A 27,320-nucleotide genomic window follows, 5' to 3' on the forward strand; every position below is an offset into this window, starting at 1 on the left:
ATTCTGAGTTTCTTGCACAGTTCTTTGCTTCTAACCTCATCAACTCAGCACAATCTTTGACCCGTTGCAAACCAGGGACGTGCTTAATCTCGGGTCTTTTTTTTTTTATGAAAGCCTCTGATGTAAACATTAACAATGTTGCTTCCAGAGGTTAGTGTATAAACTGCTGGGAACAAGCTAAATACCTAGTGCTGTTTCTACTTGCCCAATAAAGAGCTGAAAGTCCGAGAGGGAGGTGGGTGCGTGAAGGTTAAAGTCCTCTCTAGTTCTCCTCAATGTTAGTGGTAGCCTTGAGCTGCTACTCCTCCTGGTCTCCCAGCAATGCCGGTCTCTGAAGACAATGAAAGTATGAAGGAGCAAAGCAGAACTACTGCTATCCTCGAGGTTCCAAACTCAACAAAGTTCCAACAGGTAAGATCTCTGCCAGAAAATTACATATGGCAAATGCACACTGAGCCATTGGATTGAGATAACCTAATGGCTGTGTTGCGTGCGTTCCGTTAAAGGTTGCTCCCGAGATTCAATTTTTGAACTCCGTGCGCTACAAGTTTCACTATACTGAGCATTGGGTTGCCTGCTTTTGTTGAACAGGTAATCGGTTTTGCGCACTCAGTTATTATCTTTTTCCACTTGAATTTTCTCCCGCTTTCCTGAAGGTTCTGACAGGACAAGCTCCCACTTTTCCTCTCTGCATCTTTTGTTGTTTTGCTCTGGATATATATCTCACTCACTCTCACTCACACTCACACTCACACTCACACTCACACTCACTCACTCACCTCCCTCCCTCCCCTCCCTCCCTCCCCTCCCTCACTCACTCACTCACTCACCTCCCTCACTCACCTCGCACTCACTCACCCACTCACCTCACCCACTCACCTCCCTCACCTCCCTCACTCACCTCACTCACCTCCCTCGCTCGCCTCCCTCCCTCGCTCGCCTCCCTCGCTCGCTCGCCTCCCTCGCTCGCTCGCCTCCCTCGCTCGCTCGCTCACCCTCGCTCGCTCGCTCACCCTCGCTCACCCTCGCTCGCTCGCTCACCCTCGCTCACCCTCGCTCGCTCACCCTCGCTCGCTCGCTCACCCTCACTCGCTCACCCTCACTCGCTCATATACACACTCTTTGCCTATGTCTTTCTGCAACACTTACTTTCTATCTTCTTTGCTCTTATTTCTCTGTAACCCTCTCTCACTCTCCCTGATCTGTCTGTTTCATGCCTATAGCATTCTATGTCTTTTTATATTTATTTCTATGTCTTTCCCTATCTCTCTATATCTCTACCTCTGTCTGCCTTGTTGCTCTCTCTCTCTTTCTCTCTCTCTCTCGCTATGTATCTCTGATTGTTTGTCTTTCTGTCTCTATCTGTATATGATGTTAACAAAATTCACTTGGCCCACCATTACTGTAGCAGTTTACAATGCTGTTGCAAAATCAGATTAACTCTTCTAACATCAGTGAAGAGATAATGAACACACTATTCCTTTGAGAAGTTTGAAAAAGTGATGTTTCTGAAATATGTCGTACGCTGATTTCAGCTGTATAGCAGCCAGGGTGTAGCTGAAGTAGCGTGAGACACTCTTGCATTTGCTTGCCTACATGCAATGCCCTCAGTTGTGTAATGGAGTTACACTGCACTCTTGTGTGTAACTGACCCACGACTGAGTGAAACATTTATCAACGTGGCCCAGCTTTAGGTAATGTCTGTGATTAGGTCATGGTTTATAACAGGCTTCACAATAAGCTCACTACAGGATCTATCTCCTTTCTTATCCTTTCGTATCTTTATCTATTTATCGAGGTGTCAATCATGACCCAGTAGACAGTGCACTCGGTGCTGAGTCAGATGGTTGTGGGTTCAAGTCCCACTGCGGAGACTTACACGTGATCCGAGTTGGCACTCCCAGTGATATTACGGAGAGAAAACTGCTCGGTGGAGGGGCAGTCCTGGAGTTCCACACTGTAGCGAATGTTTCTTTTGGGTGAGATAATAACAATAGCTTGTATTTACGGAGAGATGTTAAACCAAGGTCCCATTTGCCCGCTTAGGAGGATGTGAAACATTCCAGGGCATAATTTTGAAGAAGAGCAGAGAGGTTTCTCCAGCATCTTGCGAATATTTATCCCATTCGTGCTTGTGAGATCTTGCTGTGCACAAATGGGTTGCCACACTTGTTAAACTGCAACAGTGACAGAAAATAAAAATAAATGTAGCTATATATTAGAAAATGAGACCGATAACGAGGCAGGGAAAGGAGGCAAAGAGACAGATGGGGAAACAGAGACCAAGAGAAAGATAGAGAGGGGGAGATTAGATCCAGAGAGAGGCTGATGGAGAGACTAGAAGAAATGGTGGGGCAGAAGGTAGCGATAGGAAGGCATAGAGAAAGAGAGATGAAAGGAGATGAAAAGGGAGTGATGGAGAGACCGACTGACGGAGACAAAATGAGAGGGGATAGAAATGGAGCAATGGCAATATAGAGGCAGGGAAGAGAGAGACCAATGGGAGGATAGAGAGGGCAAAATGGAGAGAAATAGAAAGATAATAAATACAGAGAGAGGGCCAGAAATGGAGGTAGAGACTGATGGAAAGGGACAGCAAAAATGGAATGGAAGTCAGTGAGAGAGAGCAAAACAGACAGATGTGTATATATACACGCGTGCGCACACACAAAAACATACACATGTGCGCACTGAAACATACGCTCTCTCTCTCTCTCGCGCGCACAGACATACACACACACACACTCTTAGCTCACAGCTTTGAATGGTGTTGCCTGTAATTGGAGACACTGAGCAGTTTTACTCACTTTATCAGATGGATTATCTGGGTCAGATACAGTGTGATTGCAGCTCACCTTGGAGAATTGTGTTTTTGTAAAAAAGCAGCTGATGGAACATTTAGTGGATCACTACCTCGAGTGGTGAGAATTTGCTGTGTCAGAATTCATTGACCTGGAGTCCAAGAATCAGTTGGATCTGGCTCCAAGTCAGATTTTTCTCCTCTGACCTGAAGGTGTTGAGCCTGTGTAAGATTCATGGGCAGGATCGCTGGCCTCTCTCTACACAGCCGAGGTGCTGTTCATTGGGTGTGAACCTGGGAACCAGTGTTAGCATGTTATTTACCCATGGAAAGCAGGGTGGGGGGAGACTCCCTCCCTAACAACACTGTGGGTGTACCTACACCGCATGGACTGCAGCGGTTCAAGAAGGCAGTTCATCACTACCTTCGCAAAGGCAGCTAGGGATGGGCAATAAATGCTGGCCCAGCCAGCGACACCCACATCCCTTGAATTTTTTTAAAAAAGGCTCGAGGGGCAGAATGACCTCCTCCTGTACCTATGTCCCTACAGGATAACCTAGCTATTTTAGGTACTGACTTAACAATGTAGGAAGGTCAGAGGGAAGCAGCGAGTGAGGTAGGATTTGAGGTTGAAATATACTGTACATGGTTCAAAAAAGTTTACAAACATTGCGGGAATGTTTGGCTGCTGAGTCGCAGCAGCAGTTTGCTGTTAACGGGGCCGTGAACATCATTTTCTATCTTGCATGAAGCTGTTTATTGCTGTTTGAAGTTGGCGTTAAGTTTGGTGAATGGAGAGTCCTTGTTTGCTCCTTGGATTAGATGAGAATGTTATGGGGTGTGGCTTGTTAATGAGACCTCTGGGCGGAGGCTCTTGCTCCTTTGCTGACCTGCGAAAGGATGTTCTCATCTGTACTCTGCACCTGTTGCATCCACCTTATTGAAGGCCAGCACTTTGGCGCCACGGAGTACAATGCAGTTTCCAGCCAGTTGTGCTTCAACCAGGCCCTGCGCACAGGCAGATACAGAGAGGTGAGAACCTGCAGGAACAGGAAAATGTGGGAACCGATCAAAGTGATAAGAAAAAATTAGCAGAGATGAGGTAGATGAAGGAATGGTGATCTCAAGCTCCCATGAAATTTAGAGCACAGAAAGAGGCCGCTAATTGACTGGCCTAAGCTATGTTTATGCTCCACACAAGCCTCCTCCCACCCTCTTCTTCTAATCCTATCAATATATCCTTCGATCCCTTCCTCCCTCATGTTTACCTAGCTTCCCCTTAAATGTATCTATCCTGTTCCTCAACCACTCCATGTGGTAGTGAGTTCCAAATTTTCACCACTCCCCGGGTAAAGAAGTTTCTCCTGAATTCCTGACTGGATTTATTAGTGACGATCTTATATTTGTGACTTGCTGTGCTGGGTCTCCCCCATCATGTCACATCTCAGTCTTCTCTTTCCTAGAGAGAAAAGCCCCAACTCGTTCAGTCATTCTTGATAGTTTGTAACCTCTCATTTACACAGACGATAACAGAACTGTTTTTTGTCTCTTGTCCAGTGTGTTTAGATTTTTTTTTTTTTGGATTTTTTTGTCCTGCTGGAGAAGGAGGAGGCTGAGGGAAGGGAGAAAAGCAACACAGTGATGGGGGCAGGATTCACGGAAATGTATATTCAAATATAGTGGTGTGTCATGAGGTGACCATGGTCAGCTGGGGCTTGGTTGGTTTGGGAGCAAACAAGTTCCCAAAAACAGCAATGTGATAAAGACCAGATAATCTGTGTTATTGATGTTGGTTGAAGGATTAATATTGGTTCGGACACTGGGGAGAATTCTCCTGCTCTTATTCGAAGAGTGCAATGGGGACTTGCAAACCCACCTGAGAGGGCAGGGGCCGCCTCGATTTAACATCTTATTTAATTCAGCACCTCCAACAGTGCAGCACTCTCTCTCAGTACTGCACTGAGTATCATGTTCAAAATTCTGGAGAGGGACTTGAATCCACAAGCTTCTGACTCGGTCGTAAGAGTCACTGAGCTACAGCTGACATTCTGAAAATGGTCCAGGATTTCCTTGATCTGATTTATGTCAAAATGGCAAAAGCTTCCGTCAAATTCTACGCAACCAGTGTGACGTTTCCTGAGGATCTCGTTAATAAGGGCCCGAACATGGAGCCCAAACTTAAATGAGCAGAAATTAACTCAAGTAAATGGCTCCCGAGCCAAGTGTGGAAACTTTGCCCTCATCCTTCTTTAAGGCTGTCTTTATCTTACTGATGTTACGAAAATTGAAATTTGAAGTCTTCGTTTATGAACATTACACACCCCTTCTTTCAGAAGAGGCGAAGTAGATGCGAGGGTTAGGTGGAGGCAGAACCATTTAACCCTGATAGTTACCACAACAACAACAATTTGAACTTGTATAGTGCCCTAATGTAATAAAATGTCTCAAGTCAATCTCAGAGGTGTTAGCAGACAAAACTTGACACTGAGTCACATACAAAGGTATTAGGAAAGGTGATTGAAAACTTAGTCAATGAGGCTGGTATGAGGGTGCAGTGATGATATCGTACTCTAGCCCTGGACAGGGTCTGTGTAGTATTATTTCAATTTCAACATTCCAGAGTGATTATTAACATATTTTGTCCCATTTCTCTTCTTCCAGTTGCCTCTTTCCACTAGTCATTTGGAGGTTTATTCAAGTCATGGAATTGCAGCACCCACCAGCACTTCATGCCCTGCCAATATTGCCATTAAAAGGGAAATGTCAGGTAAACTGTACTTGAGTAAGTCAGTGTCGAGGGAGCTTTACTCTGTATCTAACACCGTGCTGTACCTGCCCTGGGAGTGTTTGATGGGGACAGTGTAGAGGGAGCTTTACTCTGTATCTAACCCCGTGCTGTACCTGTCCTGGGAGTGTTTTATGGGGACAGTGCAGAGGGATCTTTGCTCTGTATCTAACCCCGTGCTGTACCTGTCCTGGGAGTGTTTGATGGGGACAGTGTATAGGGAACTTTACTCTGTGTGTTTTGGACAGGAGTAGGGTTAACTTAGAGCAGTTCTGATTTTTCCATTCACTGCCTACCCGTAAATAGAAAGATGCTTTTGATTATTGATTTCTCCTTTATAAGTGACATATTTCCCCCAAATCTTCAGTTTTGGAATGATCCAATCGTCTATTAATAACCCCACAGCAAACTCGAGATAAGGTAAAATAGTTGGTGGTGGGGAGGTAGTTTATTTTACACTCATTCAAAACATGGGGAGGGATTTCGCAAGTTCCACCCCTTTTTGCATTCATACAAAAAAAAAGCGATGAGGGAAAGAAAGGAGCTCAGGGTGAAGACCATGATAAAAATAGGAACTATGGTTTCGCTTGAGTCCAGAATCAAACAGGCCAATGGTTTTTAAAATTAATTTGTGGGATGTTGGCGTCGCTGGCTAAGGCAGCATTTATTGCCCATCCCTAGTTGCCCTTGAGAAGGTGGTGGTGAGCTGCCTTCTTGAACCGCTGCAGTCCATGTGGTGTAGGTGCACCTACAGTGCTGTTAGGGAGAGAGCTCAAGGATTTTGACCCAGTGACAGTGAAGGGACAGCAATATATTTCCAAGTCAGGATGGTGAGTGGTTTGGAGAGGAACATCCAGGTGGTGGTGTTTCCGTCTATCTGCTGCCCTTGTCTTTCTAGATGGTACTGGTCATGGGTTTGGAAGGTGCTGTCAAAGGAGCCTTGGTGAATTCCTGCAGTGCATCTTGTAGATGGTACACACTGCTGCTACTGTGCGTCGGTGGTGGAGGGAGTGAATGTTTGTGGATGGGGTGCCAACAAGCAGGTTGCTTTGTCCTGGATGGTGTCAAGCTTCTTGAGTATTGTTGGAGCTACACTCATCCAGGCAAGTGGAGAGTATTCCATCACACTCCTGACTTGTGCCTTGTAGATGGTGGACAGGTTTTGGGGAGTCGGGGGGTGAGTTATCTGTCGCACGATTCCTAACCTCTGACCTGTTCTTGTAGACACAGTATCTATATGGCTAGTCCAGTTCAACTTCTGGTCAATGGTAACCCCCAGGATGTTGATTGTGGGGGATTCAGTGATGGTAATGCCATTGCAGGGATGATGGTTAGAAGAAGGAATGGTGCATTCCTTCAGGGGTTAGTTGGCTGAAACTGTCGCAGGATGATCCACTTTTCCAGAAGCAATGACTTCCACGATGGAAGAAGGCTGGTGGGAATGAATTAGTCTTCTAGGCACAGATACAGAGGTTCAGATGTTCCCATAGTACACAGTGTAGATGAAGGGCAGGCAAATTTAAACCTGGGCAGAGATCTTTGTTTGCAACCTATTAGGCGGCAAATGGTTGACAGAAGCAGGCTGCTGTAGCCTGGACTCCTGTTATCTCATCTGAGGCTAAACAGTAACTGAAATTAAAACCCAAGAGCTGTATGATTAAGCAATTCAAAAGCTCAAGCCTCGGTCAAGTGAGAGAATCATTTTGGGTTGAGCTATTCAGCGAAAGGGGCCCCTGGTTAAAAGACATTGTGTTTTGAACAGGTAACTGTAGAACCATTAGCACAATATTGGAGATGAAGCTTCACAAAAAGCTCTGTCTTTGTCAATAGCTGGCTGGTGCAGATGTCTGGTCTACTATCCCTTGCGTTGGCTTGGGCTAGCATGTTTATACAATGCGAGGAGCGTTACATTCCAGAGGATTGATGTGTTAGCCTTTGTCCATTTTTAAATTGCTCAGAAACTTCTAGAGCTACCATCCTGTGGTCAGTGGCATCTATTTTACCACTCCAAACACTTTGACATTTACGGAAAAAGCATAATTTAAACAAGAGAATATGGAAGAGAAACACTTTTTTTCAGATGTTTTTCTTCTTTGCGCCGTCTCGGCAGGACATCTGTAACTAACCCTGTGCTGTAGCTGTCCTGGGAGTGTTTGATGGGGACAGTGCAGAGGGAACTTTACTCTGTGTCTAACCCTGTGCTGTAACTGTCCTGGGAGTGTTTGATGGGGACAGTGTAGAGGGAGCTTTACTCTGTATCTAACCCCGTGATGTACCTGTCCTGAGAGTGTATGATGGGGACAGTGTAGAGGGAGCTTTACTCTGTATCTAACCCTGTGCTGTACCTGTCCTGGGAGTGTTTGATGGGGACAGTGTAGAGGGAGCTTTACTCTGTAACTAACCCTGTGCTGTACCTGTCCTGGGAATGTATGATGGGGACAGTGTAGAGGGAGCTTTACTCTGTAACTAACCCTGTGCTGTACCTGTCCTGAGAGTGTATGATGGGGACAGTGTAGAGGGAGCTTTACTCTGTATCTAACCCCGTGATGTACCTGTCCTGAGAGTGTATGATGGGGACAGTGTAGAGGGAGCTTTACTTTGTATCTAACCCTGTGCTGTACCTGTCCTGGGAGTGTTTGATGGGGACAGTGTAGAGGGAGCTTTACTCTGTAACTAACCCCGTGCTGTACCTGTCCTGAGAGTGTATGACGGGGACAGTGTAGAGGGAGCTTTACTCTGTAACTAACCCTGTGCTGTATCTGTCCTGAGAGTGTATGATGGGGACAGTGTAGAGGGAGCTTTACTCTGTATCTAACCCTGTGCTGTACCTGCCCTGGGAGTGTTTGATGGGGACAGTGTAGAGGGAGCTTTACTCTGTAACTAACCCCGTGCTGTACCTGTCCTGAGAGTGAATGATGGGGACAGTGTAGAGGGAGCTTTACTCTGTAACTAACCCTGTGCTGTATCTGTCCTGAGAGTGTATGATGGGGACAATGTAGAGGGAGCTTTACTCTGTATCTAACCCCGTGCTGTACCTGTCCTGGGAGTGTTTGATGGGGACAGTGTAGAGGGAGCTTTACTCTGTATCTAACCCTGAGCTGTACCTGTCCTGGGAATGTTTGATGGGGACAGTGTAGAGGGAGCTTTACTCTGTAACTAACCCCTGCTATAACTGTCCTGAGAGTGTTTGATGAGGACAGTGTAGAGGGAGCTTTACTCTGTATCTAACCCTGTGCTGTACCTGCCCTGGGAGGGTTTGATGGGGACAGTGTAGAGGGAGCTTTCCTCTGTATCTAACCCTGTGCTGTACCTGCCCTGGGAGTGTTTGATGGGGACGGTGTAGAGGGAGCTTTATTCTGTATCTAACCCTGTGCTGTACCTGTCCTGGGAGTGTTTGATGGGGACAGTGTAGTGGGAGCTTTACACTATATCTAACCCCGTGCTGTACCTGCCCTGGGAGTGTTTGATGGGGACAGTGTAGAGGGAGCTTTACTCTGTATCTAACCCCGTGCTGTACCTGTCCTGGGAATGTTTGATGGGGACAGTGTAGAGGGAGCTTTACTCTGTATCTAACCCTGTGCTGTACCTGCCCTGGGCGTGTTTGATGGGACGCTGGGTGTCTGGGGCGGGAATCTGAGCCATTCCCAGTACAAAGAACCCATATCCTGACCAGCACAAAATACCAAAGAAGGAAACCAAATGTACAAATTTATGTGACTAAGCAGCATGACTCCCTTCCCACTGCCCCACCCTCAGGAATTAAATAAATAAATAAAATACATAGCGAATCAAAAGTTGTGTCAGCCGTGGTGATGATGAAACTGCTGGTTTGTTGTAAAAACTCATCTGGTTCACTAATGTCCTCTGGTGAAGGAAATCTGCCGTCCTTACCTGGTCTGGCCTACATGTGACTCCAGACCCACAGCAATGTGGTTGAGTTTAAACCACCTCCTGAAATGGCTGAACAAGCCAATCGGTTGTATTTAAGAAGGCTGCTCTCCACCATCTTCTCAAGGGCAATTGGGAATGAACAATAAATGCTGGCCTTGCCACAATACACAATCTATTGCTTTCATTGTTTTAAACACTTTAATTCCCAAAGCCTGCATTTTTTGACCCTAACCTTATCTCCGTATCCTTCGATTCCAGCCTATCCACCCTCTCACCACGTCCCACAATCTCATCTCTTGGCAAATTCCTCAATTGCTGCTTGACCCCTGCTCTCCGCATTACTTCGCTAGTGACCTCATCTAATGCTTTGTCACCCTTTGGTTGAAAATGTTCTCTGTGACTTCCCTTCTCTCTCCTCACTTCCTCATTTTTCTCTAGCGTTCTACTGGATTTGAAGCCTCAAAAACATTGGAGCAGTTCGAACTCTGCGTGTTCCAACTAAAATAAACCCGACCTCAATAACCTTTGGTGCTAATTTCCAGTTCTGACGCAGACTACAATGAGTGGGACCACTCCAGGATGCCGGGAAATGGGCATCATGAAGTGATGGGACCGGAGTCTCCCTGATCATAACATGATAGAATGTTCCAGCTTAGAAGGAGGCCATTCAGCTCATTGTGCTTGTGCAGGCTCTTGGAAAGACCTAGTCATTAGTCCCACTCTCCTGCTCTTTCCCCATAACTGTGCAAAATTTTCCCTTTCAATCAATTATTTATCCATTCCCTTTTGAAAGTTCCCTTTGAATCTGCTCCACTCTCAGGCAGCGCATTCCAAATCACAACAACTCGCTGCGTAAAATCTCACCTCGTCTCCCTCTCTGGTTCTTTTGCCAATTACCATAGCTCTGTGTCCTCTGGCTATTGACCCTCCTGCGCTCTTAGCCAATTCTATCAAAACCCTTCATAATTTTGAACATCTCTAGTAAGTCTTCCCTTGACCATTCCCTGCCCTAAGCAGAACTACTCCAGCCTCTGTCGTCAATCTGACCTCTACCAGGGAACATAATTAAGTGTGTTTTTTTTTTTGAGAGATACTATTAGTGCCTCAAGTAGACTGTGTTCATGCATATCTTCCTTCCCCCTTTACTAAAGTTGATGATAACTCTGTTCCCCTGATGCACTGAATCCCTTGAGGAGCCCTTCCTGGCACCAGAGATGACCATACAGCCATCTAACTTTTCTGCCAGTTGAAAATTAAGCAACACCGCCACCCTGTGGATTGGCCGTCTATTCCCTGGCATTTGGGGTTGGTTCAGCAATAAGCAGAAGGATTGATTTCCCTTCAGTCTTGCTGTTACCCAGCTCCCACGCACGGTAATCGGTGCAGACCGGACCAGCCCTTATCCTAGAGGGAGAGGACACCAGGTAGGCATATCTGGGGTTGATGATAAGGCAGCTGAACTAACAGAGGGTGGAGTCACTAAGCAGGGTACTTTTGTGAGATTGTTGATGTGGCTATTCTGGATGTTCGGACCAGGCCACAGCTAATGCTGTGGAAATGAGTGTCCAGAAATCTTTAACCTCCAAATCCAATGCTAAAATATTTACTAAATCCCTACTCCCTCCCCCCAGCAACTCTCCGTCTCATCCCTTAAGTCTGTTAATGATTGGTTGATTATGTTGTTATAGATACCCAGGTCACGGCCTGCGTTGGGGACAGGATGCCTGGCCTAGGAGCGGGCTGGACGACGGCACAGCAGCTTGCGCGCCGAGCGCCTGTTGATGTCCAGCTCACGGCCAAAGCCATCCACAGCCTTGAACCGGTGGTGCTTGGCCCTGACCGCGCGCAAGGTGTCAGGGCAGCTCAAGCATGTGAGGGACTCCCGTCTGAACTGACCTCCGTTCGGACAGAATTTCACGTTGGTCCTGCATCCCGACTCCTCCCTTGGGATCTGCGGCCCCCACAATTGCAGCCGCCTCGTGGAAATCCCCCTTTGTGGCTTTTCACTCGGTGCGGAGAGGGGTTTCCTGTATGGGTTGCTGCAGCACACCCTCCACTTCCTCCTCCACTGTTCGGACACGCCTTGGCGTTCTGTCCAGCGAGGGCGAGGGTCTCGGAGGGCTCGCTACGTGGGAGTCCGACCCCTTTTTCCATCAGGGACCTAGCGTGGAGGGTGTTGCGCGCAACAGCGCTGTGCAAACCGTGGGTTAAGATGGTTCACGGACTCCCAGGCCGCCTGCATTTTCTGTAGCTGTCAGGAGTCCATGTTCCGTGTTTGTATAGAGTCCCCGAGGTTGCAGCCCCTTTTTTTAAATTTTTAAATTTTTTTGAAGGGGCTGTTCCTCAAATTTTGGCAGCACTAGCCCCACACCCCTGATCTTTGGTCACCCGGTGCAGGGTGCGGGGAGGGGGGGTGGTGGTGAGGAGGGAGGAGGACCTCCCTTGTTAGCCTGTTCCTGGGCCTGGCCAAGGTGGCCATGAACAGGTCCAGGCAGCGGGCAGTCGAGGGGGTCGTCCTGCCTGACTGCCCCTTTCCGTGGCTATGTTCATAGCCGGGTGTCCTTGGAGAGGGAGTGTGCGGTGTCCACAGGCATGTTTGTGGCCTTCCACCACCCATGGGCACCGTGGGGACTGGGCGAGTGGGAGTGGGGGTGGGGGACTGGGCGAGTGGGGGTGGGGGACTGGGCGAGTGGGGGTGGGGGACTGGGCGAGTGGGGGTGGGGGACTGGGCGAGTGGGGGTGGGGGACTGGGCGAGTGGGGGTGGGGGACTGGGCGAGTGGGGGTGGGGGACTGGGCGAGTGGGGGTGGGGGACTGAGCGAGTGGGGGTGGGGATGGGGTACTGGGCGAGTGGGGGTGGGGATGGGGTACTGGGCGAGTGGGGGTGGGGGACTGGGCGACTGGGCGAGGGCGACTGGGCGAGTGGGACTGGGCGACTGGGCGAGTGGGACTGGGCGACTGGGCGAGTGGGGGTGGGGGACTGGGCGAGTGGTGGTGGGGGACTGGGCGAGTGGTGGTGGGGGACTGGGCGAGTGGGGGTGGGGGACTGGGCGAGTGGGGGTGGGGGACTGGGCGAGTGGGGGTGGGGGACTGGGCGAGTGGGGGTGGGGGACTGGGCGAGTGGGGGTGGGGGTGGGGGTGGGGGACTGGGCGAGTGGGGGTGGGGGTGGGGGTGGGGGACTGGGCGAGTGGGGGTGGGGGTGGGGGACTGGGCGAGTGGGGGTGGGGGTGAGGGACTGGGCGAGTGGGGGTGGGGGACTGGGCGACTGGGCGAGTGGGACTGGGCGACTGGGCGAGTGGGGGTGGGGGACTGGGCGAGTGGGGGTGGGGGTGGGGGACTGGGCGAGTGGGGGTGGGGGACTGGGCGAGTGGGGGTGGGGGTGGGGGACTGGGCGAGTGGGGGTGGGGGACTGGGCGGGTGGGGGTGGGGGACTGGGCGGGTGGGGGTGGGGGACTGGGCGAGTGGGGGTGGGGGTGGGGGACTGGGCGAGTGGGGGTGGGGGACTGGGCGAGTGGGGGTGGGGGACTGGGCGGGTGGGGGTGGGGGACTGGGCGGGTGGGGGTGGGGCTGGGGGGTGGGGGACTGGGCGAGTGGGGGTGGGGGACTGGTGTTTGTGGGAATGATGTTATAATTTAGCTAAGTTTCCTTTGAAGTTTGATTTTTGTTACTGTGCCTCATCAGAGGCTGCCACCCTTTATTAGTTTATTTTATTGATCCCGTGTTTATTAAAAAGGGCAGATAATGAGAGTCCATGGTCACCCAGTGTGGAGGGGGCAGGCAGGGAGGAGGATCTCCTCTTGGGTCTGCTCCTTGGCCTGGCCAAGCTGGCCATTAACAGGTCCAGGCAGCAGGTGGTTGAGGGGGTCACTTGGCCTGACTGCCCCTCTTCCCTGGTTAGGTTCATGCCCAGGTGTATTTGGAGAGGGAGCACGCTGTGTCCACTGGCACGCTTCAGGCCTCCTGTGACCGATGGGCACTGCGGTAGCTGCAGTACCTCCTCGCTCCACCAAATGACATTTTGATTTCGCTAGATAAGTTTCCTTTGGAGTTTTGTTTTAAGTTCATACACAAAGGGAATAAAGAGAGCTCATGGTCGCCCAGTGTGAAGGGGGCGGGAAGGGTGGAGGAACCTCCTCATGGGTCTGCTCCTGGATCTGGACAAAATGGCCATTAACAGGTCCAGACAGTGGGCCGTGAAGGGGGTTGTTAGATCTACTGTCTGCCTCTATTCTGTGGCTACATCCATGCCCAGGTGTCCCTGGAGAGGGAACAAGTGATGTCCACTGGTACGCTTGAGGCTTTCTGCCACTAGTGGACGCTGCAGGGGCTGGAGTGCATTGTCAGCTCTGGGAACGACATTTTTAATTTAATTAGATAAGTTCCCTTTGAAAGTTTTGCCTTTTTGTTACAGCACCTCTTTAAGGGGCTTTTACTTCGTTTATATTTGTTTTACAAAAGAGTATAAAGAGAGTCAGCTGGAACACTGGTTGTGTAGTTAGGAGGCAGAGTTCTGTACTGCTGCATCCTGTGAATAAACCTATTCTTGGCAAAAAGACCTGTGCCTTGTGGCTGACACAAACAGAAAACACGAGTAGAGACAAGTCCTGGTTAGGGTCACCAGCTCTCCAGGGCTACCCTGGTGTCTCCAGGAACTGAAGATGTATCTCCCAGACACCGATGGGAGTAAGACCTGGGAGAGCAAAAAACTCAAAGTGGCAAGAAGAAACAATTGTGCTTTTAAAAAAAAAAAAGCGATAGAAGTATAGGAAATGAACAGGGTATTTGGGATCATGCAATGAAATGTCTAACCAGAGCTATTTTCAGGCGGGCCTCAGATTTCCTAGTTGACATGGTACTGGTTAAAGACCTGAAAACTATTTCCCAAAACCACTTGGCCTCATTACTACTTGTTTCAGAAGCCTCCGAACCTCCCTCTTCAACCATAACATTTGGTCTCTAGCCCTCTCTGTGTCCGTCAGGAGAAATGGCCTCCATTTTCCACTTGTTCTTTCCTTATCCTTCACCCACGTCACCAAGTGAGAAATGTGATGTAAATGCAAGTTGCTAAAAATACTTGTATTCACCGCCTTGGATCTCTTGGCCCTGAGGTTTCTCTGGGGACTTCATTGACAGAGATCTACATGACCCAGAGTTCCTCCGCTCACTGGGATGGGGGCTGTTGTCTGCGATGGGGGCTGTGTCTGATAGGATTGGCAATCACTTCACTCTTGACCATCTGAGTATGTAACACGCTCAGGGATAACGGAACAGAAAGTCCTCTTCCTACAGACTTTCCTTCCTCTTTTCATAGAATCGCACGAACATAAGACCACAAGACCATAAGACATCGGAGCAGAAATTAGGCCATTCGGCCCATCGAGTCTGCTCCGCCATTCAATCATGGCTGATAACTTTCTCAACCGCATCCTCCCGCCTTCTCCCCGTAACCTTTGATCCCCTTACCAATCAAGAACCTATCTATCTCGGTCTTAAACACACTCAATGACCTGGCCTCCACAGCCTTCTGTGGCAATGAATTCCATAGATTCACCACTCTCTGGCTAAAGAAGTTTCTCCTCATCTCTGTTCTAAAAGGTCTTCCCTTTACTCTGAGGCTGTGCCCTCGGGTCCTAGTCTCTCCTACTAATGGAAACATCTTCCCCATGTCCACTGTATCCAGGCCTTTCAGTATTCTGTAAGTTTCAATCAGATCCCCCCTCATTCTTCTAAACTCCATCGAGTATAGACCCAGAGTCCTCAAACGTTCCTCATATGTTAAGCCTTTCATTCCTGGGATCGTTCTCGTGAACCTCCTCTGGACCCTCTCCAGGGCCAGCACATCCTTCCTGAGATATGGGGCCCAAAATTGCTCGCAATATTCTAAATGTGGTCTGACCAGAGCCCTATAAAGCCTCAGCAGCACATCCCTGCTTTTATATTCTAGTCCTCTCGAAATAAATGCCAACATTGCATTTGCCTTTCTAACTACTGACTCAACCTGCAAGTTAACCTTAAGAGAATCCTGGACTAGGACTCCCAAGTCCCTTTGCACTCCAAATTTCTGAATTCTCTCCCCATTTAGAAAATTAAAAAAAAAAAATCATGCAGCAAAGGAGGAGGCCACTCAGCCCACTGTGCCTGTACTGGTCCTTTTGAAAGAATTATCCAATTACTCCTGTCCCCTGCTATTTCCCAATAGTCCTGCAAACATTCCCTGCCCTTTAACTACTTATTCAATTCTGCTTTGAAAATTATTATTGAATCAGTTTCCACTGCCCTTTCAGGCAGCACCTTAATGTGCTACAAGAAAAAAAATTCTCTCCATCTCCCCTCTGGTCCTTTTGTCGATCACCTTTTACTGACCCTCCTGCTAATGGAAACTGTTTCTCCTTATTTACTCTATTAAAACACCTCCTAATTTTGAACACCTCTATTAAATCTTCCTTTAACCTTCTCTTCTAAGGAGAAAAATTCTTTTTACTAAAAGACATTAGGTGGTGCAGTATGCCAGAATAGCTTTATACCAGGGGTTCACACTGATGTTGAGACTGGCCGTGGGGACTTTGGGCTTTGGTGTGTAAGTAGCAGTTGTGGGGTTTATGGTGACCAGATGTCTGTTTTTGGCTGTTATGGTGATGGCTTTTTATTTTTGGCTAGATGCAGAAGCACGAGCTTTGGCTAAAGAGCGGCAGAAAAAAGACAATCACAACCTGAGTGAGTAACTTTCCCCTCAACTAATACTTCATCATTCTGTTCATGTAGTAACTGTAAGTTAAAGCATTTCTTACTGTAATGGTGATCGTGTGACTGTACAGATGAAGCAGCCCTAAGTGTAGGGGATCTTAGGGGGTTTTAACCTTGGTCTTGGGACAAGCATGTAGCCTCACTTGAAGTCTGTTAATAAAGTTTACGAGAAACCAGCTCTGTACACCAGTTTATTACAATTGGTAACGAGGATAATTAGCACCGACACATCACCTCGCCTCACAACTGAGAGAATTTCGATTTTTAAGGGAAAAAAAGAAGTATACTCACCAGCATTGCCTCTCTTTGGCAGAATTGACCGGAACAACTCATCCGTCGAGGACTGGAGTCAATACGTTGAGCGATTAGGGTTCTACTTTGTAGCTAATGAAATAAGGGTGGAGGAGGAACATAAGGCAATTCTCCTAAGTATCTGCAGGGAGGAGAACCTATAACCTAATCCGTAGCTTTACAGCTCTGAACGTGCCAAATTCCAGATCCTTCACCGAGCTAGTCAACCTCGTGAAAGGACATTTTCAGCCTAAACCCTCAGTGATTATGCAAAGATTCAAGTTTAGCTCTTGAGTAAGGGACCCCAGTGAGTCAATCACAAAGTACACCGTGAAGTTAAAACAGTTAACGGAGCATCGTGACTGCGGTGATACTTTAAACAACATGTTGCGAGATCGTTTGGTTTGCGGCATAAACGACGACTCCATTCAGCGCTGTTTGCTTGCAGAGGTTAAGATTGACCTGAAGTGCACCACGGAGATAGCGTTAGCAATGGAGAGTGCTGAGAGGGACTCACAGGCTCTGCAGAGTGTGCTACATGGCGCCATTTTGTAGCTAGGGCGGGAACCTGCCGCCGGGCGTGGTGTGAAGATCAGGGAGGCTACCGCAAAGCGTGACACGGTTCCTACCGCGGCTCACCAGTAACCTAGAAGTTAAAATGTTGCCATCGTGGAGGAAATCAGATGCCTGAAGATTTAAAGAGGCAGAATGCCTCGACTGTCACAACTGGCATTTTTTGTTTTTATTCATTCATGGAATGTGGGTGTCGCTGGTTAGACCAGCATTTATTGCCTATTCCTAATTTTCCTTGTTTAGAGGGCATTTAAGAGTCAGCCATGTTGTTGTGGATCTGGAGTCACATATAGGCCAGACCAGACCAGACCAGGTAAGGACAGCAGACCCTAAAGGACATTAGTGAACTAGATGGGTCCTTAAAACTTAAAAAAAAGTTTCTTGGTTATCATTAGACTTTTAATTCCAGATTTTTATTGAATTCAAATTCCACCATCTGCCATGGTAGGATTCGAACCCTGGTCCCCAGAGCATTACCCTAGGCCTCTCGTTTACTAGTCCAGTGACAATACCGTTACGCCATCACCATTGTTAAACAGTGCAGGACTAGATCAAGGCAGCCACTTGGACATCAGGTCAAGTTAAATGAAGCGCACAATATGGATGAGCCAGAAGTTACTGAGGTTGACGTTTATTCCCTACACAATCTGAAGGCCAGGAAAACTGAACCAATCACTGTTACACTTCAAGTAAATGGAAAGCCTCTGCTCATGGAGGTGGACACAGGAGCATCAACTACAGAGGTGGGAGAGCACATCTTTAAATACCTCAGAGAAGGTACCCAGCCATTGAGTCTGGAGAAAACTGCTGCTCTGTTAAAATCATATACAGGAGAAGCAATACAGGTGAAAGGCATCACCTCTGTACCTGTATCATACAGACAACAGACAACTCAGCTGCCAATAGTTGTTGTAACTGGAGAAGGACCTAGCCTTCTGGGCTGTGATTGGCTGAAGGAAATCAAACTAAATTAGTCAGGAATTTTTCAGGTCAGGACTGCAGGAATTCCAGAGTTGCTGAAAAAGTATGACAGAGTATTCCGAGATGATTTGGGGAAAATCAAAGGTCTACAAGCTAAAATATACGTGGACCCTACAGCAACAGCCCAGTTTTTTAAGGCAAGACCTGTGCCTTATGCTCTGAGAGAAAAGGTTGATATGGAATTATGTTGTTTGGAGAAATTAGGAATAATACAGCCAGTCCACTTTTCAGAGTGGGAAGCATCCATAGTTCCTGCACTAAAACCAGAACAAACCATTCACATCTGTGGAGATTATAAATTAAAGGTAAACAAGGCTGCGAAATTGGACAAGTACCCAATCCCAAAGATTGAAGATCAGTACGCTAAACTCAAAGGAGGAAGATCCTATACTAAACTGGATATGAGCCATGCGTATCAACAGCTCGAGCTGGACAACACATCTAGAAGTTATGTCACTATAAACACGCACAAGGACCTGTACCAGTATACACGCCTAACCTTCGGTATGTCATCTGACTGTGCGATTTTCCAAACAACTTTGGAAAGTTTGCTACAAGGACTTCCCTGAGTATTGTGTATGATGACGTCCTAGTCACAGGATCCACAGAAGCAGAGCATGTGGCAATTGTGGAAGAGGTTCTGAAGAGATTTTTAGAGGCTGGCAATCGCTTAAAAAAAAAAAGAAAAGTGCACCTTCCAAACAAAGGAGGTTATATATCTGGGTCTTCGGGTGGATGCCCAAGGGTTGCATCCATTAAAGGAGAAAGTCAGGGCAATCGAAGAAGCACCCTCTCCTACCAACGTCACATAGCTCGAGTCTTTTTTGGGCATGGTAAACTATTACTGTCGATTTTTGCCTAATCTATCCACAGTGTTAGCCCCTTTGCACTTATTATTGAAGAAGAACCACAGATGGTCCTGGAAGGCTCAGCAAGAGGAAGCCTTCACTAGAGTTAAGAAGCTTTTACACTTGTCGTGTCTGCTAATGCACTATGACCCATCAGTTAGGAGGAAGAAAGTAAGTGAGAATTTATGGTAAGGGAGAATTCATTATAAGGGAATGAATTACTTAAATTAGAATCTACAGGCAGGCCAGCGCAAACCAGTTAATCAACAGTTAAACAGTTAAACCAGATGAACTTTGTACACCCTCAGGGCTTGCAATCACTAGCAAGGCCCTGGGAGCTAGACTGGACATGAAGGAATTAAAAATAAGATAGATTGGGTGTCCTGGGAGTCAGACTGGAGACTTAGGTTGGAAAACAACTAAGATTAAGTGTGCTCTTCAACAGATAGGGGAAGGGCAGATGGACCCAGCTTAGGTAGGAGGGAAGGCCTCGGCCTGGGTGAAAAGTGGGATGTACCTGATGCCGGAGATATACGTGATCAGTAATGTATAAATATGCTGAACACTTGTAATTTAGCAGAGTGCTATCTCAAGCTGCCGTGAGATGGTTCTCTCCTTGCAATTGCTCGAATAAACGATCGTGACCTGTACCTGAGCCTCCTGTGGTCCGTTTGTCAAAGATGCCACAAAGAAGAACCACAGATGATTTTGGGAGGCTTAGCAAGAGGAAGCCTTCAGTAGAGTAAAGAAGCTTTTACACTCGTCATGTCTGCTGGGCACTATGACCAGTCAAAGGAATTAATACTCAATTGTGATGCATCTCGCTATGGAGTCGGAGCAGTATTGTCACACAAGATGGACAATGGATCTGAAAGACCAATAGGATATCTATCCAGAACTCTTTCTGCAGCTGAGAAAGGTTACTCACAAATTGAAAAAGACTAATCCATCATATTTGAAGTAAAGAAGTTCCATCAATATTTGCATAGTTGACGCTTCAGCATAGTGTCGGATCACAAGCCACTGCTGGGTTTGATTAGTGAAGATAAGGCAATCCCACCGATAGCTTCTGCTAGAATTCAAAGATGGGCTTTAATTTTGTCGGCATACAAGTACACTTTTATGTACTGTCCGGATGTGCATATAGCAAATGCAGACGCCCTCAGTCATCTCCCTTTGCCCGACAGTGATACACATGTTCCAGTACCTCAAGAGGTAATACTTGTGTTAAATTTCCTGGACTCCTCTCCAGTCTGCACGAGACAGATAAAGAATTGGACATATTGGGATCCAATTTTAGAAAGAGTCCGTGAACAAGCATTACAAAGATGGTCAAATCATCAGTCCTCCTTCTTCCTTAACCGAGGTTTTCCATCCACGGTCGTTGACAGGGCCCTCAACCGTGTCTGGCCCATATCCCGCGCATCCTCCCTCACGCCTTCTCCTCCTTCCCAGAAACATGATAGGGTCCCCCTTGTCCTCACTTATCACCCCACCAGCCTCCGCATTCAAAGGATCATCCTCCGCCATTTCCGCCAACTCCAGCATGATGCCACCACCAAACACATCTTCCCTTCACCCCCCCGACGGCATTCCGTAGGGATCATTCCCTCCGGGACACCCTGGTCCACTCCTCCATCACCCCCTACTCCTCAACCCCCACTTATGGCACCTCCCCATGCCCACGCAGAAGATGCAACACCTGCCCCTTCACTTCCTCTCTCCTCACCGTCCAAGGGCCCAAACACTCCTTTCAAGTGAAGCAGCATTTCACTTGCATTTCCCCTAACTTAGTCTACTGCATTCGTTGCTCCCAATGCGGTCTCCTCTACATTGGAGAGACCAAACGCAAACTGGGCGACCGTTTTGCGGAACACCTGCGGTCTGTCCGCAAGAAAGACCCAAACCTCCCTGTCGCTTGCCATTTTAACACTCCACCCTGTTCTCTTGCCAACATGTCTGTCCTTGGCTTGCTGCATTGTTCCAGTGAAGCCCAACGCAAACTAGAGGAACAGCACCTCATCTTCCGACTAGGCACTTTACAGCCCTCCGGGCTGAATATTGAATTCAACAACTTTAGATCTTAAACTCCCCCTCCCCCCATCCCCACCCCGTTTCTTTCCACCCCCCCCGCTTTTTTTTTCAATAATTTATATAGATTCTTCTTTCCCCACCTATTTCCATTATTTTTAAATCTAAAACTAAAACCTTTAGTCTTTCCACCCCACCCCCACTAGAGCTGTAATTTGAATATCCTGTCTTCCATTCTTAATGAGCACTTTTCTCAGACAAATACCACCACCTTCAACACCTCTTTGACCCTTTTGTCTGTGACATCTTTTGATTATCTGCTCATCTCCACAATCACTACACCCTCAATGTGTCTCTCCCCCCCTCCACCCCCCCCCCCCCCCCCCCCGCCACCCACCTTAAACCAATTTATATTTCTCCCTTCTTCTAACTATGCTCCAGTTCTGCCGAAGGGCCATGAAGGCTCGAAACGTTAACTGATTTCTTCTCCGCCGATGCTGCCAGACCTGCTGAGTTTTTCCAGGTAATTCTGTTTTTGTTTTGGTCAAATCATAAGTCCCTGAAGAATTAAAACCATTCTTTGTACATGGATCTGAACTGAGTTGTCAAGATGGTATCTTATTATGGGGAACAGGAGTCATTATTCCTGTGCAAGGAAAAGATCCATTATTGGAAGAAATTCACAGTGCACATCCTGGTATTTTGAAAATGAAGATGCTCACACGAAGTTATATCTGGTGGTCAGGTATAGACAGTGAGATAGAAAAAATGGTGAAACACTCTCATCACTGCCAGCAACAGCAGAAATTGCCCATTTCAGCTCCACAGCATTCTTGGGAGTGGCCTAGTCGACCCTGGATTAGACTACATGTAGACTATGTATGTCCATTTCTAGATACCATGTTTCTTGTGATTATCGACATACATTCAAAGTGGGTGGAAATGTTTGAAATGAGATCACCCATATTGTCTGCAACCATTGAAAAGCTGTGCCAAGTTTGTGTTCATAGTTTACCTGAAGTTATTGTGTCAGACAATGGTACTGCTTTCACTAGCACTGAATTCCAAAGATTTGTGAACCTAAGTGCGATTAAACACGTCAGAACAGCACCATATCATCCCTCGTCCAATGGGTTAGCAGAAAGAGAAGTACAAACTTTTAAAAACATGCATGAAGAAACTATCAGAGGGGACATTAGAAACACATTAAGAATTTCAAGATTTCTGTTCAGCTATTGCACAACTCCTCATGCAACCACTGGTTTAACACCTTCAGAATTGTTAATGAAGCACTGACTTCATATGAGATTGAGTCTAGTGTTCCCTAATTTAGGGGAGAAGGTGGAGAGAAACCAGGGGAGTCAGAAAGTGAATCATGATGTTCGCAGTAAAGGTCGAGAGTTTACTGTGGGAGAGTTTTTGTACGAAACTTTGCAGCTTGACCGAGATGGGTCCCTGGTACAATCGTCTCTGAAATGGGACCGTTATCTTATCAGGTAGAAGTGGAAAACAGGATTGTTGGGAAACACTTGGATTATCTCAGAAGTCAAGAAACTCTCCAACAACCAGTTAATCCACCTGAAATCGAAGTCGAAACTTCGACCCCTGAGGTGCCAGATCGACAAAGAATAGACATACCGGATGTCTCTGTTGAAGTAAATGATCCTGAACTGCCAGTGTCTAGGGATGTGCCTGAAGCTGCAGTTCCTGTGCAGGTCGATCCAATGGAAGAACCTCCAGTTGTAGAGTTGTATCGCTCTACCCGAATCCGAAAACCTCCTCAAAGACTAAATTTATAATGGCATGAACTGTATATAATTGTATATAATATGGGTTAAGATGTTTTGTAATTAAGAGGGTAAAACGAAATTAAAGGGGGAGGAATGTAATAATTGTAAGTTAAACCATTTCTTACTGTTATGGGGATCACGTGACTGTATGGACCAATCAGCCCTAAGCACAGGGAATCTTCAGGATGGAGCTTTTTAGCTTTGGTCCTAGAACAAGCTGTAGCTTCACCTGGAGTCTGTTAATAAAGTTCACTGTTTCTTAGAAGAAACCAGCCCTGTATTCCAAATTTATTACAGTTCACTGACCCTGTGAGCTGGTCAGATCTGTGATCCGGTGGGAATGATACATGAAGAGGTGATTAAAATTGACTGTGCCCACTCGGAGTCCTGAGATTGCAGTGTTCTAAACTGCAGGCGTTTCACCTTCACTGAGTTTAAAGTCAGCCAGGGCTCCTGCTAAAAGCAGATAGGGCCTTATTTTAAATAAAGCTGCAGCCTGTGTGCCAGAGAAACAGGTGGGGGAGGGGACAGAAGAGACCAAAGTAAACACCACGTCTTTTATTCTTTGGGATGATTTGGGATGTTTGCATATAAGAGAGTCGCTGGTCCAGACTCGGCCCAACTCCTTGGACCTGCCCTCCACAGCCCTGACATCTTTTCAGGAACGCCTCCCACTTCCCAGGAACACTTCCCCCTTCCCAGGCACTCACCTTTTTCCAGGAGTTGCTTCCGTCTCCTCCAGCCCAATTTCCACACCTGCCCTGACATCTCTCCCACTGGCTTCAGGCAAGGCACAGTCTGAGGACAGGAGTGTTAGGGTGAAGGATACCTGCAGACTTCCAGATCTAAGGGCATCATCTGTTCAACACCAACTCACAACTTGTAGTGAGTTATCTCCCTTTTGATGTGAATGGACTGTACCTGCTCTTATTAAAAACAAATGGAATAATTTTCAGTCCTTGCACTCTTGAGGCAGAACCCCACTGGACATGAGATTTATTACTTACTTTTTATAAATTTTGTTTTTTGTTTTAACTTTTATTTTGTTGCAATTGTGTTATTATAATATTGTACTTTGTTCCCAGAATTTAAAAACCAGTCAGTCCAGGGAGATTGGAGTTTTCCCGGTGTGATTGGGAATCTGAGGCAATGGAATTGGAGAGTCTGTGAGACGGAAATATGGGTGGAATATCTGTCGTCAGTCTGATGGGGAGGGTGTGGGTGAACAGAAGGGTCAATCTACCGCAGGCTCTCACTGTTAACCTCTCACTGTGAAAGGAGCTGAGCAGAGAGCACAACAGTTCCCCATGAAGGGAGGGGTCCTCTGGTTCCTGCTGTCTGCTGTCACAGTCATGGTTGTTGTATAGCAGTTTGTCTACCTCTTTATCCCCTGCCTCAGAGGTGCCTTGTCTGCACTCTAGGGGTACAGCATGAATTCATTAGCAGAAAAATTATTAAAAAGCTGCATTGTTGTTTTATTGTCTTCACCTTGGGTTCCATTTTCTCAACAGTTGAACGCAGGCGAAGGTTTAACATCAATGACCGGATAAAAGAGTTGGGAATGCTCATCCCCAAATCCAATGATCTGTGAGTAGATACTTCTCCTGCCATTCATTTTAAATACTGATGCCTCGCACTGTGGCTTACATTTTGCTGGAGTTGGAAGTTGTTTTTATGGAGGAGCCACGGACAGATGCATCTTTCTTCCTCTGTCACCCACCGACCATCAACACAGCTTTCCCAGCTCACAGTTGCCCGTATTGACCTATAGGCTCCTTCCTGTCCTGTCCCTGGCCAGTACGGACTGAGAGAGCTCCTCTCTGAAACGCTGTCCTCTGAAACGCCCTGTTTTACTAATGACAGTTGGAGCCAATAGTCCCTGCTCCAGGCCTGTTCCTACATCAATAGTTGACTTCGACAAAGAGACTGAGAATAATGTATATAATGCTGACGGTACAAAGCCAGGTGGGAATGCAAGCTGTGAGGAGGACACAAAGAGGCTACAAAGAGATATAGACAGGTTAAGTGAGTAGACAACAAGGTGGTAGAGGGAGTATAATGTGGGGAAATGTGAGCTTATTCACTTTGTTCATAAGAATAGAAAAGCTGAATATTTTTTAAAGGGTGTGAACCTTCTAAATGTTGATGTTCAGATGAACTTGGGGATACTCGCACAAGGAACACAAAGTTAGCTAGCAGGTACAGCAAGCAATTTGGAAAGCAAATGGTATGTTGGTCTTTATTGCAAGGGGATTGGCGTACAAGAATAAAGAAGTCTTGTTACAATTGTACCTGGTTTTGGTGAGACCCACACCTAGAATACTGTTTGCAGTTTTGGTCTCCTTAACTGAGGAAGAATATATTTGCATTGGAGGTGGTACAGTGAAGATTCACTAAATAAAATACTGGGATGAGGGGGTTGTCCTATGATGAGAGGCTGAGTAAATTGGGTTTAGAACAATGAGAGGTGATCACATTGAAACGTACAAGATTATGAAGGGCCCGACAGGGTTTATCCCCTTCTAGGGAATCTAGAACACAAGGACCCAGTCTTCAGATAAGGGTCAATCATTTAACATTGAAATGGGAAAATGTTTCTTCACTCAAAGGGTTGTGAATCTTTGGAATTCTCTGTGTCAGTAGGATGCCCGATCGTTGAATATATTTAAAAGGCTGAGATAGATGGACAGATTTTTGGTCTCTCAGGAACCAAGGGAAAAGGGAGTGGGTGGAAAAGTGGTTTGAGGCAGAAGATCTACCATAATCGTACTGAGGACAATACAGGCTTGAGGGAGTATCTGGTCTACTCCTGCTCCCACCTCTTATGTTATTAACCTGATCCCAGAAGTTTTGCCTGTTAATTTTGCCCTGAGTCCTGTCACATTGAGGACCAGCTCTGCATGCATTGTTACTTACATTCTATTCCACCTGATCCCATTGAGTCCTTGAATCATTGACTAAAGGGATATTGGGGGAAAAGTTGACAAATTTAGCTTCAAACTGTTTACGGAACTGTTAGGGAAGGAGTTCCAGGATTTTGACCCAGCTGCAGTGAAGGAACGGTGATTATATTTCCAAATCAGGATGGTGGGTGGCTTGGAGGGGAATTTCAAGGTGGTGGTGTTCCCATGTGTCTACTGCCCTTGTACTTCTAGATGGCAGAGTTCATGGGTTTGGAAGGTGCTGTCGAAGGAGCCTTGGTGAACTTCTGCAGTGCATCTTGTAGATGGTACACACTGCTGCCACTGTTTGTCGGTGGCGGAGGGAGTGAATGTTTGTGGAAGGGGTGCCAATCAAGCGGGCTGCTTTGTCCTGGACGGTGTCAAGCCTCTAGAGTATTGTTAGAGCTGCACTGATCCAGGCAAATGGAGAGTATTCCATCACGCTCCTGACTTGTGCCTTGTAGATAGTGGACAGATTCTGGAGAGTCAGGAAGTGAGTTACTCACCGCAGGATTCCTAATCCCTGACCTGCTCTTGTAGCCACAGCATTTATGTGGTTGGTCCGGTTCAGTTTCTGGTCAATGGTAACCCCCGGGATGTTGATAGTGGGGGCTTCAGCGATGGTAATGCCATTGATTGTCAAGGGGCAATGGTTAGATTCTCTCTTGTTGGAGATGGTCATTGCACGGCACTTGTGTGGAGAAAATGTTACTTGCCACTTTTCAGCTCAAACCTGGATATTGTCCAGGTCTAGCTGCATTTGGACATGGACTGCTTCAGTATCTGAGGAGTTGCGAATGGTGCTGAACATTGGTGCCGAATCATCAGTGACCTTATGATGGGAGGAACCGTCATTGATGAAGCAGCTGAAGACGGTTGGGCCTGGGACACTACCCTGAGGAACTCCTGCAGTGATGTCCTGGAACTGAGATGATTGACCTCCAACAACCACAACCATCTTTCTTTGTGCTAGGTATGACTCCAGCCAGGGGAGAGTTTTCCCCCTGATTGCCATTGACTCCAGTTTCACTAGGGCTCGTTGATGCCACATTTGGTCAAATGCTGCCCTGATGTCAAGGGCAGTCACTCTCAGCTCAACCTGCTCCTTGCTTCTCCCTGCTGCATATGTATTGTCATTAAAACATTCTTTTTTACAAACATTAATTTTCTAATCTTCATGGAATTATGTCAAGCCACGTTATGTCACACATTGTCATGTTACGTCATACTCCCTTACTTCATTGATATCTTGGCCAGTGAGGCATCCCATCCATCCTGTAATGGCTTCATTGAAATTCCCAAGGTCTGAGAACAGCACGAGTCCTGACCAAACTGAGAACAACTATCATCAGTTCTGACACGATGTATCAACAACAGCAACAACTGATATTTATATAACACCTTTAACCTCCCAAGGTGCTTCACAGGAGTATTATAAAATGAAATAAGACACCGAGTTATACAAGATGATATTATTCACATGAAATGTGAATAATGCTTAGTCAAAGAAGTAGGTTTTAAAGGAGGAGAGAGAGTTGGAGAGGGAGAGAGCTGTAGCTTCCAGAGCTTAGGGCCTAGACAGCGAAGGTGTAGGCACCAATGTTGATGAGATTGAAATCAAGGATGCTCAAGTGTCCAGAGTTA

General features: G+C 47.0%; 1 protein-coding gene across 7 annotated transcripts in view; it reads left to right on the top strand.

Annotated features, from left to right (window-relative positions):
- The window catches only part of tfeb (transcription factor EB), a 100,605-nt gene that overhangs the window by 63,376 nt on the left and 9,909 nt on the right, over positions 1 to 27,320 (top strand). For 4 of the 7 annotated variants that reach the window (XM_078546492.1, XM_078546490.1, XM_078546489.1 and 1 more), the window contains 3 exons: positions 5,462 to 5,582; positions 16,134 to 16,190; positions 24,246 to 24,321. In XM_078546492.1, coding sequence (XP_078402618.1) covers positions 5,462 to 5,582; positions 16,134 to 16,190; positions 24,246 to 24,321 — 254 coding nt within the window. The remainder of the gene's footprint in view (positions 1 to 5,461; positions 5,583 to 16,133; positions 16,191 to 24,245; positions 24,322 to 27,320) is intronic. The other 3 variants (XM_078546495.1, XM_078546494.1, XM_078546493.1) reach the window with 2 other exon arrangements.

This window comes from Cetorhinus maximus, chromosome 8 (genome assembly GCF_964194155.1).
Source record: "Cetorhinus maximus chromosome 8, sCetMax3.hap1.1, whole genome shotgun sequence".
Classification (NCBI taxonomy): domain Eukaryota; kingdom Metazoa; phylum Chordata; class Chondrichthyes; order Lamniformes; family Cetorhinidae; genus Cetorhinus; species Cetorhinus maximus.